The sequence below is a fragment of the Poromitra crassiceps genome (genome assembly GCF_964638095.1).
Source record: "Poromitra crassiceps genome assembly, chromosome: 2".
Taxonomy (NCBI): Eukaryota; Metazoa; Chordata; class Actinopteri; order Beryciformes; family Melamphaidae; genus Poromitra; species Poromitra crassiceps.
The window spans coordinates 62,267,967-62,283,840 of NC_139624.1; the positions used below are offsets into that span (position 1 = coordinate 62,267,967).

General features: G+C 42.7%; 2 protein-coding genes across 3 annotated transcripts; one reads left to right on the plus strand and one right to left on the minus strand.

Moving 5' to 3' along the window:
• Window positions 1-1,569: 1,569 nt before the first annotated feature.
• On the minus strand, window positions 1,570-9,637 carry ngdn (neuroguidin, EIF4E binding protein). 2 transcript variants are annotated; one of them, XM_083659901.1, is made up of 11 exons: window positions 9,600-9,637; window positions 9,243-9,302; window positions 8,996-9,067; window positions 7,201-7,338; window positions 6,942-7,026; window positions 6,690-6,742; window positions 4,301-4,418; window positions 3,918-4,092; window positions 3,405-3,558; window positions 2,320-2,383; window positions 1,570-1,857 (listed from the first exon to the last, which is right to left on the minus strand). In XM_083659901.1, exons 1-11 carry the CDS (start codon window positions 9,618-9,620, stop codon window positions 1,838-1,840), a joined length of 960 nt encoding a protein of 319 aa, XP_083516027.1. In that variant the 5' UTR covers window positions 9,621-9,637; the 3' UTR covers window positions 1,570-1,837. The 2 variants fall into 2 exon arrangements, with proteins under 2 accessions (XP_083516027.1, XP_083516028.1); XM_083659902.1 differs by lacking the exon at window positions 8,996-9,067 and having other exon boundaries at window positions 9,600-9,621.
• A 1,203-nt stretch (window positions 9,638-10,840) lies between these two features.
• Window positions 10,841-15,020, plus strand: cebp1 (CCAAT/enhancer binding protein (C/EBP) 1). The gene is made up of 3 exons (XM_083657107.1): window positions 10,841-10,904; window positions 11,893-12,189; window positions 13,362-15,020. Exons 1-3 carry the CDS (start codon window positions 10,887-10,889, stop codon window positions 13,680-13,682), a joined length of 636 nt encoding a protein of 211 aa, XP_083513233.1. The 5' UTR covers window positions 10,841-10,886; the 3' UTR covers window positions 13,683-15,020.
• Window positions 15,021-15,874: the final 854 nt, after the last annotated feature.

The following is a 15,874-nucleotide window of genomic DNA, read 5'->3' on the forward strand; positions in this document are numbered from 1 at the left end:
TTAGAAAAAAAAATAAAGACATTGTGTAAAAATTAGGTTTTGTCTGTGTGAGTCTATCCTGAGCATTGTTCCTGTTGCACATGATGCTCGAGTTTTGTTTTTAAAGAATTGAATCTCTGGTTACATCAGTGTCTGCTTAATGCCAACAATTGCCCATACAATTTGTTTAACCTACTTAAGTGTATGGGGATGTCTGGGGCTTAATGCATTGGGACAAATCAGATGGTGTCAGTCACTGAGCCACTTCTTAACATGCAGTGGAATCCGTATTATAACCTGCTCCTAGCCGGTTGGCCTGCATGTTAAACAATTAGCCGGCCTACGCGCACTCCCGCGAGTCAGTATCTTATTCACCTCGCTCGCCGGTGTAAGATCCGCTTCCACGCAATCGCAGCTGCTGTTTAACAGTGGCAGGTCATTATCCGTCTGAGTGGGCGGGTGTGGCTCTTCGTGACTCACTTCACGTTCACTAGTTTATTAATTAATGAATCGTTCGGGCAATCTCTTATATCAACAAATTAAACAAGCAAACTCACGGTTTCGTCAAGTGCTGCAAACGGCTTTGAATTGTTTGGTAGAGCTAGGCTCATATCCAGTTGTTTCTTAAAGACCCCTCATGTTTAGAAAGGCAAAACCTGAAAATATCCTGCTCTCTCTAGCCTGACATGATCCAGATGTCATGTTTAAAAGGCACTGAGAGTACACTTGGTGTGAAATACTTTACTGGGATTACCACCCTCTTTGCTAAAGCTCTATTCCATCTGGAACCCAAGTAGGCCAAAACCTACCACCCTCTGTGCTAAAGCTCTATTCCATCTGGAGCCAAAACCTAGCACCCTCTGTGCTAAAGCTCTATTCCATCTGGAGCCCAAGTAGGCCAAAACCTACCACCCTCTGTGCTAAAGCTCTATTCCATCTGGAGCCCAAGTAGGCCAAAACTTAATATTTCTTCATATTATTTGGCCAAGACTGCTCCTGACAACTTCTGGCCCCCAGCGGTGCATTTCAGGGTTTTCCAGACTAGACCCCTCACAGTAAACGTCTTACCACCTTAAAGAATACATGTTATGTACACTAATGCTGACTAGTACTACATGTCACACATACTGTAGTACATACTGCTGGCTGTATTTAATGTGGGAAATGGCATAATTACCGTATGTGAATTGGATCAAATTCAGTGGGCGGTGAATCCTGTTGAGTTCCTGCATAGAAATGTTCCCAAACTGAGACAACCAGGCTATTTGAAATGTAGTCATTTTTTGAGACTTTTTTGAGACTTAATTGCCAATGCAAAATTATCTTTTATATTCTAATCTGCACTAAAATAAGTTACGAGTAAGTGCTAATAAGCCCATCTCCTTCAGTCTGAATTGTATCCAGCATGAAGTTTCTATTCGCATCTGGCTGCTCCTGTCGATCTGATGGGACTGTGGGGGTTTGTGGGGCTGCCTGGTACTGACAGGCTGCATCCCAAACCTGCCTGCCGCTGCTCTACTCTCCTTCACAATCACTCCTCTACCAGGGGGAACTCTGATAAAACCAGGATTTGTGAAGAAAGGGAGAACGTCATGTGAAAAGTTTTTTTATTTATCACAATTTACAAATAAGTAATGGGCTGGAAATCTGGCCTCTGACTAGACTTATTGCACAAACTGAATGAAAAACATAAGCTCTAATTTCTGAGGTTTCATTTCTATTGTATAACTGGCTTTTATTCTGCATAATAAAAATCCTAATCCTAAAATAGTGCTGCAATATACACCAACGGCTGTTTGGATGGAAGAACTCTCATGCAGTCACTTGGTCTTCAACAGCCTTGGGCTGTGTTTCAGACCTATCTGTGCTTCTTGAAAGCTGCAGAGAAAAGGGAAATGGGAGTGATCATTAAGAGGAAATGCAAGACATAAAATACAGATAATAACCCGCTGATTTTTTCTGGGTTACTGCTTTCCTGTTTTAAGTAATTAGGGCATAGCTGTGGTACAGTGAGATAGGCCTGTGGATAGACATGTCTGCAAAATGTAAATAGGTTGTTGGCTTCAGCACATTGCAGACCTGAGTCAAATATGTGAACGTGATTATAAAAATGAAGGACAAAGTAATAGTAAGGGAGAATTCAGTTAATACTGGCATGGTTGTTGGGATACAAGAGTTGTTTACTTTAAATATGTAGGTTTGTCTTTTGCCACTACAGTACATTATCCTTATTACATGGCACTTAATTTAAATCAAAGACAACAAACAGGATCATACGCCCATTGTGTGCAGAAGTGGTATGAGGAAATTAATTTGTACTGTATATTGCAATGTCCTCACCTTTCCTTTTGGTTTTCTTCTTCATGAGTTTCTTCTTCTTCTTGGGACGCAGGTTATCCCCATCCTGCAGGAACAAACAGGAACTGTTAGAATGAGCCGCTAGATCAGGGGGTGTGAGCTCTGTTTTAATATGAAAATCTAAATAAACAAGCAACAATGGACCCATTCATGCCGAATAGAAATGGGCCTGTTAGCAATATCCTTATTGTGGCTTTTTATATTGTCTGGTACAAAACCCAAACATAGCAAATTGATTTTCCAAGTAGTTTTACATTAATTTACTTGAATGAAATGCCGACGTCTGCCAGTAGTGGAACAGACTATCAGCATGAGGCAGGCCAGTAATTACTGCAGCTCGCTTAAATATAGCCATTTTTATGACAGCAGACAGTGAAAAGAGATGGGAAGCGGGAGCAGAGTGGGATGGCATGCCAAACCCATGTAGGCACAGTGGTACACAGGACGGCCAGCTCAGTGCCAGACCACTGAGTCACCAAGGTACCCCACAGTCTCAGCAGCCAGCACTACACCATGCTGACAGTCACCACAAGTTAAACCGCTTGTGATCACTTGGCTCCTGAAAAAAAATGCAACAGATTTCAACAAACATGGGAGGGATCTATTTAGCACTGTGTCCTGGTTGCAGCCCAATATTGAGCATAATATTCAATATAAACCTGATTTGACTACAGCCTGAGATTCTAGTGCTACTAGAGCCAAAGCTCCAAATAAAATTCCAGTCCAAAGTACCCAAACTTAGAACTAGAAGGGCAATTGGAGAGCGCAGACCTCCGCCAAGGCCAATTGCTTGTGAGTCGGATCCAGATCTGCGCCGCTCCAAAATGTAAAGGCTTTTTCCTTGGCCCATACTACACGCTTCCACAAAGTTTCATGAAAATCGGGCCAGAAGTTTTCCTGTAATCTTGCTGACAAAACAGACAAACTGCACTGAAAACATAACCTCCTTGGTGGAGGTAAAGACGATATTTTTTGTACGTCTGGACCAAATCAAATCCAAAATTTCAGCAACAACAGGATTTTTCAACCTGTGCCTCGGAGTGATGTCACCTGTTCTGACTCCTCACCTGCCCGCCCTCGCCGCCCGTCAGTGCTGTGATGTCACTGAAGTGGGTGATACCGCTCAGCTGCCCGGACATTCCCATCAGGCCTCTCTTCCTGGCGCTCTTCTGACTCTTTGGCATGTTCAGGCGCACCATCATGGACTCCTCATACTTTTTCCTGTGAATAAAAAAATATAATTATTGCTCAATTACTACAGTCAGAACATGTGAAAAAAAGATGCAATGTCAAACAAAGAAAAATAACAAAAGACAATCTATTATTCACACATGACCCTGTATTTTTTTGTGGCTCCACACCATGCATATACAAACCCAAATAGACTACATGACTTCTGCAAACCTTTCCCATATTCCCATGCCACCTTTTCATATCATCAGATACCCATACAGTGAGAAAAGTGCTGTAATATGATGCATATAATCCTTACATGCAATGAACTGCATCCTTCAATGTTTTTGTTCTAGTGTTTCTGCCCAGTCTTCATTAAACAAAACACATATGAATAAAGCGTGAACCTGTGCAGCTCGTCGCGGCTCTCCCGCTCAGTCTGGAAGTCCCGGCGCTCCCTGACCTCCTCCGGAGCATCGCTGTACTGCTGCCGCAGCTCCTGGATCACAGAGCTACGCAGGGCTGCTCGCCGCTGACGCTCTGCCTGCTCCTTCTTCCTGTCTGCTTCCGTCATGTCGCCATCTGGAGGAAACATGATGACATGACCATTTGTACAGTACAAAATTATAAAATGCTATATTTATTTCTATTTTTATATTTAAGTTCAAAAACAATTATGCTCATAGTATACAAAGAAAATATACAGTTGTTCTATCACTTATATCAGCAGTGATCAACACTTTTATGACAGACAAGAGTGACTAAAACTTATCTAAACAAAAGACTTTACCATAATGCATCGGGGCAATCTTTGGAGGTACATATTTCCTGCCACTAGAGGGAGCTCCCTTCCTCTCAGACGCTGTCTTGTTTCCAGCTTCATCCTCTGACTCCTCTGATTCACTCAGCTGTGGGATTGACAGGAGAAAAAGCAAAATCTGACCATTTGACTGAATGTGGGGGGAAAAAGGCTGTGTAGTATTGTAAGTTTGACTGAATTAATACCAGCAAAATCAGTGGTAGCCTGACCAATGAAATGCCTTGAAACAAATGAACCAATAAATATTACTAGAAACCAGGGATGTTATACATACATACATACATACACATACACACACACACACACACACACACACACACACACACACACACACACACACACACACACACACACACGGGTGTAATGGTAAATACAGAGGTGGGTAAACTATCCAAGTTGAGTAGTTTACCCACCTTGTTTCCCTCATTGATTGATACAGTTGATCTGAAAATAGGTGAGTAAACTATCAGCCTCATTTCAAAGAGGTGTGCTGCATTTACCCTCCACTATGCCCGTGTGTGTGTGTGTGTGTATGTATGTATGTACTGTATGATATATATACTGCCCTGCAAAACTAAAAGGGGGTAACTCAATTTTTGTCAAAAAATGAGTTTTTGTCATTTTTGGAACATTGAAGATCTGCTTTATCATGTGGAAAAATATCTTGAGTCAATTGTGTTGTTTTTTGGAGAAAATAGGGGGTCATATTTACAGTAACTTCCAAAAGCCCTAGAAAAGCCAAGCAAGACTGAGGTAACATCAGTTACAGTTGTTTGGTTTGGTTTGACTGCACTCTGAATGCTCTACCCTGCAACGCAAAAAGGGGGTAACTCACCAGAATGCTCAGGTTGAGTTGAGGTATGAGTTACATTACTGGGCAGGCCTAATGTCATGATTGTGACATCGGACCAATACCACCCCCACCACCCACATTAACTCCCAAGGTTGCCAGCTCATACGGCATTAACCCCCTAACCCTTATACATTAACCCGCGAGGCACCTCATATGACATTAACCCCCGAGGCACCAGCTCATACCACATTAACCCCCGAGGCGCCAGCTCGTACAACATTAACCCCAGAGACGCCAGCTCATATGACATTAACCCCCGAGGCGCCAGCTCATACCACATTAACCAAGATGCGCCAGCTCATACAAATTTAACCCCCGTGGTGCCAGCTCGTACAACATTAACTCCTGAGGCGCCAGCTCATATGACATTAACCCTCGAGGCACCAGCTCATACGACATTAACCCCCGAGGCGCCAGCTCATACCACATTAACCAAGATGCGCCAGCTCATACAAATATAACCCCGTGGTGCCAACTCGTACAACATTAACTCCTGAGGCGCCAGCTCATATGACATTAACCCCCGAGGTGCCAGCTCATACCACATTAACCCCGAGGCACCGTGCATATGAAATTAACCCCGGAGGTGCCAGCTCATACCACATTAACCCCAGAGGCACCGCTCATATGAAATTAACCCCGAGGCGCCAGCTCATACCACATTAACCCCAGAGGCACCGCTCATATGAAATTAACCCCCGGAGGTGCCAGCTCATACAACATTAACCCCAGAGGCGTCGCTCATATGAAATTAACCCCAGAGGTGCCAACTCATATGACATTAACCACTGAGGTACCAGCTCATACAACATTAACCCCCGAGGTGCCGCTCATATAAAATTAACCCCAGAGGTGCCAGCTCATAAGGCATTATCCCCCGAGGTGCCAGCTCATACAACATTAACCCTCCAGGTACCAGCTCATACAACATTAACCCCCGAGGCGCCAACACACAGACACACAACGGGCCAACAAGAGTCCCACCAAACTAGGCTTGAAGGATGTGTAGCGGCCTGATAATCTAGTTATATTATATTTATACGTATATTATATTAAGCGTAATTGTGCCATGGCATGAACATGAGACTTCATGTCTATGTTTATCATTATTATCATATATACTGTTATATATACTGGTTTTATATAGTGATAAGCAACCAAGTGAAGGATCAAATTGAAGTTACTGTCTTTTCACTTGGCATCGCCCCTTATTATTTTGCAGACAATGCAAAGCCAGAGTAAGGTAACTTCCAAATAAGGGTCAAAGGTCAAGTTTGAGCTAAAAAAAATATGTAGATAAATAACTACATTAAATAAACAAATGATTAACACATTTCCAGTTTTCTTCCTACAATACATTTGGCTGGACAACAACAAAACTTTAAAGTCATTTTTCTCAGTTCTACACTCTGGAGAGTTACCCCCTTTTCGCTTTGCAGGGCAGTATATATATATATACATATATATATTCAAAATAAAAAATAAGGTATTAATATGGGGTCTTACTTTGCTGATGAGATTCTCAGGATTAGGACGCAGCTGTAGTGGGTCATTTTGAGCTAAAAGTAAAAAAGAAAAACACAGAGAGAGAGTTCCCCTCTATATTGAAGTGTGTGAACATGGGAAGCAGTAAACGCACTTTCTGATATTCTACCAATGTGACCCAGATCCAATCTTTTCATGCTAAACATGGAAAACCATGGAAACGGAGTAACACAAGGTTGAAAATGAGATGGTCAGACCATCACATCGTCTTACCTAAGCTGCCGGTCACAGCTGTGCGCACCAGTTTATCAATCTGGTACTTCAGTTTGTGGTCTAGGGGCCGCATCTTTTCCAAGACCTTAATCAAGAGACAAACAATAATAATCATCTTTATAGTGATTTTCATTAATTTTCACGTTGCATCCAGAACTGCAGCAGTGTCTGAAGTGCCAAGAAGTTGATTATCAGCCTGGCGACATTATGAGAGGGGTGGAGATCAGAATAAAATATGTTATCATTAGCGGTCCCTCACCGTTCTGATGGTGACGACTCTGTTCAAGGCTTCACTCTCCTTTATTTTGCCTCCTTCTGTTTTGATGCTGATCAGGTGAGTGAGGTCTTGAAGGTAGAAAAGCAGCAGGTGATACCGAAGGTCCAAGAAAGACAATCCCTGAGAGACAGAGAGAGACGGAGAAAGAGAATCAGAATCAGCTTTATTGGCCAGGCAAGTATGTACACATACAAGGAATTGGACTCCGGTTTTGCTCTCATAGTACTCGCATACAAAAAAAGAAAGGTCTAGTTAGTAAAACAGACAGGGCAAAAGGGTACATTTAGACATTAGCAAAATTTACAGTAACTACTACATACATAAGTGTGGTGTAAAGTGTCTGTTTTAAATACGTAGAGAGAGAGGAAGGGACACAGAGGCAGAAAGGAATAGAAAAAGACAGACAGAATTTGGATTTGTATGCTAAAAGTAAATGTGGCATTTTAAGCTGCTCATCTCAGATGGGTCTAAACCAGTGATACTCAACTTGCGGCCCGCAATAGGGTGCAGAGTCCCCCCCCGACGTGAAATAAACTGTGACTGAGCTCCAGCTAAATTGTCAAATAGCACTGTCCAGGTACAAATATGTACTTAACTTAACTTAACCTAACTTAAATTAACCTAACTAACCATCCTGTGTGCACAGAATTGTCAGAGTAAACTCCGGCAATCTGCTACAGAAAATTTTACATTATTAAGGTTTGTTTATTAACTGGCCCCTGGCCTCCTATCATTTTGCAAAAGTGGCCCTCGGGCAAAGCAAGTTGAGTATCCCTGGTCTAAACATAGTTGCATTCATGCTATTACCCCACCCACGTGGTACTCAAAGGGGGCTACAACAAACACAAAGAATCCCTTGCCAAGTTGATTTGACAGTGGGTTGCCAACTTCCTGAAATATAAATAAGGAACGGGGGGGGGGGGGGGGGGGTTGATAAGCTCTGACCACTGTGGACCTATAATAACAAATATATTGGGTCCACCTGCATTACCCTTCAGTACTGTAGCCTATCTGCCTATTTCACTTCCCACCCAATACACCCATCCCATTTTGTGTCTAAAAGGCAGGAAGTAATACAGGTGCAAGCAGAACAATGAGGTTTCCAATTGGAAGTTGGAAATTCCAACTTCCAATCCATTTAGGTGTTCCAGTGCTGGGACCCTAATAAATGTCTTGCTTGCACCGGTTTTACTTCCTGCCTTTTAGACACAAAATGGGTGAACTGGGTGGGAAGTGATTTAGGTCGACCAATTTTGGCAGTGGAACATAATGGAAGCTATTTTTATTGAAGTTCCTCATAGTGATTCCTCTGAATGATTTAAGTTTATTTTTTAACGGTTATGCAGGAGGGAACTGGGTGGGTATGGTTTTATTTTGAAGGCTGCCTGACATGGTGGTATTAAGTGCCATGCCCGTGTTCTTGACTCCTCTCGGCCACAGCGCAGATGGCGTGACCGCAGTGCACATGGGTCCCACGCACACTCCTGTGAATAAATCTGATGGCATCTCGTTATTTTCTACTGAGAGCGCAAAGCCTAAACGCTCGGTTACAATAACATGACAGACAGGAGAGCAGCAGGGTTTCCTTCTGTCTCATACAACAAATCGCCCGGTAATTTCCAAAAATACGGAACAAAATGCGTTCGTTATCAGTTCAATAAGGAACACGTCTTTTAGTTTCCAAATACGGGGCAATTCCTTATTTTAAGCGACGGTTGGCAACCCCAAGATCTGGTCCGACTGATAATACCGTTTTTTTTACCAAGTTCTGACTCACATTTGAAGTCTTGAACGCCCCATCTTGGACTTTGTTTAGCAGCTCACGGACATGACTTGTGACTGAAGCCACCTGAGAAGAGACATAGGCAAGACCACCAAGATTAACGGAACAGGTGCAATTTGAGAGCACTCTGAATAGTCAACATTTGTTTTCTAACACGTCAATTGCCTATTACGTTAAAGTTTTTCTCTCTCCCTACCCCCCCATAACGTTAACGTTTATGTTGAATCATTCACTCATTTACCTGTTCTGTGAGATTATTCAAGAGCTGCACAGCTTTGGGCACATCGCTCTCGATTACATACTGCAATAAAGTGGAATTACATGTGAGAAATGCAATGCTATTAAAGTATAACGTTACGTTAGTCTAGATTAACACAGACGAAGAAATAATAGCACTGAGGACTGGGTGGTAGCTAACTAGTTAGCCTCAGTTACAGTAGCAAGTATTGTTATTGTACTGTAAAAACAAAGCAACTATTGACCGTTTTACGTGTCACTAAACCTTCCAAAATAAATGTTTATATAGTGAAAACGGCCAATGTTGACCGGGGAGTTAAAACAAACGTTTTTAGATAGTTAGCATCTGGGTTTCACTCACGTTGTCAATAGAGGCAGCCATTTTGATGGCATTGTAGTGTACGGGAGCCGCAGAGGGACAGAAAGTTTATTAGACAGTAATTCGATTACAAACGAAGAATTTCGTGCTAGTATGCAATGCAGTGGTCACATCAATAGTAGAAGACGAAGCAATACAGAAAAACAATCAAATTATGAAATGCAAAGTAAAAAGTCCTTAAGTGACATATGATTGGGGGGGTGCGCGTAGGGCAGGATAAAGCCAGCAACAATTTTAGGGTGCGGTTGTTTCAGGTTGTTTTAGGGTTAGTAGGTTTAGGGTCTGGGTTAGGGGGTAGGGCTAGGGTTAAAATTGCTAAACCAGAAGTCAAATTGTGGGAGATTGTTGCTCACTTCAAGGAGATGGTGCTAGTGTCCATGGGATAACGTCCGTTGGGGGACCCCAGTTACTGAACCGGTTGTGCACAGGGGGATAAAGTCCTGATTTGTGGGGGCTTTTGGGTCTCGTTGGAGGCGGATGGCAGTTGGGAAGAAACTGTTGTGACGAGAGGTTCTGGTAGACATCCGTCTTCTGCCGGGGGGGGGGGCTTTAAAGAGTTTATGATGTGGGTGGGAGCATTGAGCTATATTAAAGGCCGTCCTTTTATATATGCCATGGGTGGGAGGGGTCGCGGCCATGATTTTCCAAGGCCGCTTTAGCATCCTGGCAGTGTGTAGGTCCTGAAGGGATGGCAGGCTGCATCCGACCACCTTTTCAGCATGGTGGATGATGCGCTACACTGTAGCGGCTACAGTCTTGGGATGTCCTTGTGGGCAGAACCAGCATACCAGGCGGTGATGGAGGAGGTGAGGATGGACTCGACGGCGAAGATTAGCAATTAGCATTACTACTTCTTATGACTTTCTTGCCATGTCAGAAGTGTCACAGCCATGGCTTTAGCATTTTAATAATGTGGGCCTACTGTGTGTAGTTTATATACGTAGCTATCTAGCTTGATGTGACTATGGGCCTATTATCATCAGCAAAACATCCGTCTCTATCTTAAACTATTATCTATCTCTGTGTCTGTGTGTGTGTGTGTGTGTGTGTGTGTGTGTGTGTGTGTGTGTGTGTGTGTGTGTGTGTGTGTGTGTGTGTGTGTGTGTGTGTGTGTGTGTGTGTGTGTGTGTGTGTGGAGAGAGAGAGAGAGAGAGGGGAAGTGATGGTGTGATGATCAGTGGAGTAGCTACCTGTCTCTCCTCAGACCAGTTCCAGTCAGCCACTGGTGAGAGGAAGCTGGAGTTCATTCTCAGAGTCTGTAGGTAGTGCATGGAAACATTAGTCATGGTAAGTGACTTCAAACTTCTTTGTGTGTGGATAAACAGTTGTACAGTAGAGATATACATCAGACATAGATCTAAAATTGATCAGATAATTCAAGCCATTCATGATGCAACTCCCAGTGGAAAGTGATTTGCTATGTGGTTTCAAAGTCCTTTCAAGTTATACTGTAACAGTACTTTGAATTACACTGAAACGAAAAGCATCAACCAGTGATGTGATATAGCCTTAACAGTCTTTTTAAAGTTTATTTTATGGAATCTCTATACTTTATTAGACAACATACAGTGGAAATAGACTACAAAAAGATTGCAACAAGAGAGAGGGAATTAGCCTAAGGTCAAACTTGCAGCATTACAAGCACATAGTACCTACCTGGAAAAAAAATAAAATAGAACTGGAATTAATTCAAGGACATTCTGTGAAAGTCTATGTTGTTGTTGTTGTTGTTTTCTTACCACATAGTCTATATCTGACATCACATGTAGTGTTATATATTATCAATACTGAATATCATAAAAAGTTAAAGGCGCCTTTCAGGTGCTATTTGATTCATAACATTACATTCCAATTTAAATTACCGGTAAAGCAATTTAATTGGAATTTACCATGCATTCATAATTCAATTCATGAATGGCCCAAACACTGATACATAATGTAAATTAAATTAAAAAAATATGCATGTTGAATATACAGTATATCTGTAGAATGTTGTGTATAATCTGCCATGACCGTCCACAGTATGTTTTGCACTAAGCCTGTTTGTGTCTGTCTGTTTGTACTGATAGACATTGTCAGTATTTCTTTGCCCCAGTGCTTAAAAACAATCCTTGCATTTGATACAATTAAATGAACTGAGCCTAATTCCAATTAACAATATTTACCTTAAGTAACATTATATCCTGATGGGGGAAAGGTCTCATCTGTCTTGTATCCAAGTATTCTGTTCATTCATTGCACTTTTAAATCATATTGTGCCTCTGAACCCCGACAGATGTCTGATTCCAGAGCGTCCTCTGTCATCCAGGAGTGGAGCGGCTCGTACCTGGGACCGACCCATCCTCAGAGCCTGAACCAGTCCAGCCCGGCCGTGTCTGCCTGCAGCCAGCTGGCTCAGATGGACATGATAGCATACAGCCAGTCTCAGGGGATGGTCAGGGGGGGCGGGGAGGACAGAGCAGCTGAGCAGATGATGGGAATGTCCTACCTGTCCTACACACCGGGCTGCCTCAGCAACACCATGAGCACAGCCAGCACAAACCACCACCAGAGTCGTGTCACCGCCCAGCAGGTGTGTGTGTGTGTGTGTGTGTGTGTGTGTGTGTGTGTGTGTGTGTCTGTGTGTGTGTGTGTGTGTGTGTGTGTGTGTGTGTGTGTGTGTGTGTGTGTGTGTGTGTGTGTGTGTGTGTGTGTGTGTGTGTGCGCGTGCGTGCGCGTGTGTGTGTGTGTGTGAGAAAGAGAGAGAGAGAGAGAAACTTGATGTGGACAGTAACCTGCAGATGTTGGTATCATCTACTATACACAACATCAACTAGACAGAATCCTTGTATAGGAGATTGTTAAATTAGATGTTTACTTTGTTGTTGTTGTCTTTGATTTGATAGACTTTATTACTCCACTAGGAAGGCACGCTGGATCAGTGGTTAGCACTGTTGCCTCACAGCAAGAAGGTCCTGGGTTCTAACCCCGGTCCGCCCCTGGTCCTTTCTGTGTGGAGTTTGCATGTTCTCCCCGTGTTTGTCTGAGTGACATGTGTATGTTAGGGCTAATACTCCTGTCAGTGCCTCTGACCAAGACAGAAAAAGAACTGGAGTTGGTCAGGCTGAGAGGAGTTGCGCCCCTCAGTCCTCACATTGTAAAGCCTACGGGCTCGTCTGAAGATTACCTAATTGATCAAGAGGGGAATGCCCCGGTTGTGGCGCAGTCACCCATACATTGCTGGTACTGGTAGGTCTCAGTAAACAGTAGACCATGGGGTTTCACATGTTCTCATTTCATGGACCCAAAATCACTCACATTAGGCCACAGACCTCCATTTGAGAAGATTTTCTCCTGGGGAAGATATCGGAAGACTGTTGACTTCAATTGTAGAACTGCTTAGACCGTAAAAGGGAGAAAATAGGCGTAATGAATGTGAAACCTATGATTAGAGAAGTGATTCCTATATACATTCTCTTATTCCTAGTTCTTCTTAATCATTCCTTGTTTGACCCCCTGGAGCATGTTCAAGGAGCTCTTTAAAGGAACAGTTCACCCAAAAATGAAAATTCTGTCATCATCTACTCACCTTCATGCCAGTTGAAACACAGCTGAAGTTTGTCCATATAACACACGGGGAGGTCACCAGCACAACTTGAGAGAAAACCATTCACCAATGACACTAATTTTTGCATGAACTGTTCCTTTAACAACTGCTGTCACCCTGCCGCCACCAGACTAATGTTTTTCTGATTGTGACCACAGGACTTCTCTCCCTTCCTCCTGCCGTCTCCCCCCTTGTCCCTGCGCACGGCAGCCACCAAGAGGACCATCAGCAAGGACAGCCAGGAGTACCGTCAGCGGCGCGAGAGGAACAACATCGCCGTGAGGAAGAGCCGGGACAAGGCCCGCAGACGCATCATGCTGACCCAGCAGAGGGCTGTGCAGCTGCAGGACGAGAACCAGAAGCTGCAGATACGGATAGGACAGCTCACACAGGAGCTGGACACTCTCAAACACATCCTGTCACAGCGCCACCTGCAGGGGACAGAGGATGGAGCGGGAGCAGGGGAGCGCGGCATCTGAACTCAGCTGAGTCTGGAACCACTTCATACCTGGCATTAACATCTCATTACCAAGTCACCTTTGTCCCAAGTTAGTCTTAAGTCTTGAGTCAAGTCCATGTCATTAATGTCAAGTCTTAAGTCTAAATGTAGAGCAAATCAAGTTTCAAACCATATCTAGGACTTTTCAATGAAATATAATGGTTGTAATAGGATAAAAACTTGATAAGAGGATAATGAGTTTGATTTCTATAATCAACTTCAATACTACGATTCAACAATATGATCTTTTGTCAAGACTTAAGAAACACTTTCAAGTCATCAAAGTCAAGTCCCAAGTCACCAGAAGTCAAGTCTTAAAATTGTGAGTTGAGTGACTGGAGTTGTCTTGCATCTGTAATTAGTCCCCACCTCTGCTAATTACAGACACAAGTACATTCATATTTTATAGTTAGGGCTCCAACACACATTTAGACAAAACTCAAAATGCTCTCCAAGAAAGACTGGGAACAGATTTTTCCTATTTACCTCAAAAGTTAACAAGAAAATCCATTTCCAATTATTCTGAAAAAGGCTTGAAAAGTCATTTTTCAAAGTCACATAGAAGTCGATTTGAACAATCTTTTTTGACCATATTTACACCTGTGTAGATCCAAGCCCTCTTATGTTCTAATTGCAGGGATTTAATGCCAGGTATAAACTGGGATCATTGTTGTTATTTTGTGTTTCTGAGCTGTAGAGAGAGAGCATAAAGCACTGGTGACTGAATAAACCCTGGAATCACGTGGACATTTTGAAAGAAGTACCCTGACGTCTCAAATTAGGAGAAGGTGGAGATTTGAATGAAGCTGCTCTTCAGTCATTGTACTTTCCAAATCAAGGTGAAGTGGCGTAGAGACTGGAGAGCACACATCAGTTTTAAATGAGTGGCATTAACTTGAAGTTCAGGGCCTGTGAACACCAGGATTTTGAACAGTAGCAGTGAATGAAGAATGATGGACCACTCTAGATCACAGTCTAGAGTGGGAGGGAAAAAGGCATGAAGTTGGATATTCTTAAATCTTTGTGAATTCCAAATCAACCTAATTATGGTTCTCAAAGGCAGCATCCACACATACATGCCTAATCCATGTAGAGCCTTCAAAAGAGGGGATTACCTTGTGCCTTCACACTTATTTACTACGGGATTGGATTTAATTTACATTGCCTAATCATCTACCTGCTATTTCTTGTCATTGTCAAAGATGATTGTAAATCTTGTTGCCCAATAGGATTACACAACAACCTGTGGTTAGAAGGAGAGTCAATGAAATCTATGTGGCTCTATCTAGAATACTCTATCTCTTGTCACTAAATGAGGGATTACTTGAAATTATTATAATGCAATTTCCCATTTTATGTAAAAATAGCATGTGGTTAAATGTTTTATTGTGTTGTATGTATACCTTTTGAATTATTTTCTTAAAACTATTTGCTGTGCACCTGTATGAACCAAGAGTCTTTTATATCCCCCAATTATTTTTAATAATATGTAAAAAAAATAATGACAGCTGATCCTCAATGAACATTAATATTTCTTTGCATTTTAAAACAGTTTAGTTTTTCCTCATACTGGAAAAGCAACCCAGGTTTTGATTAAGCACTGATACATTGATTTTAAGGCAAAGAAACACTTTTTGAGTGAAAGTGGTGCAGGATAACACAAGTATCTACTTAGTTTTAAGTGTCACTATCCTCATTTACTTCCATTGTATCCCTACCCAGGAGCAGAGGGCTGCCACTACCGCCCCATACACCATAAGTAGTTTACCCACAGAAACGGACATCATGCCATGGACCGTTGTTCACCAGCGGTTTCCCTTTGTGGGATGGGCAGATTTCAACACAGTGTAGGACGGAGATGAAGAGCGCAGACTGAGATAGTATCAGTGTTTTCGGGCTGCCAGCCCAGGGCCTTCCTGTGATGCTAGTGAAGGGACAGAGAGATAGGGGGGGGGGGGGGGGGTGAGATGAGAGGTGAGGTGAGGAGAACAAGGGAGGGGACAGACAGACAAACGTTTGTCTCTAGTCTTTATTGAAAGCAGTATTTTATTGGGTAAACCTTTTTCAATACTCATGCACTTACATTTTCAGCAATCGTACACAACATACTATCATGAAATTTCAGGGGATTTTTGGTGTAGGTTGGAGTAAGCAAGCAAAGTGAGGGATATG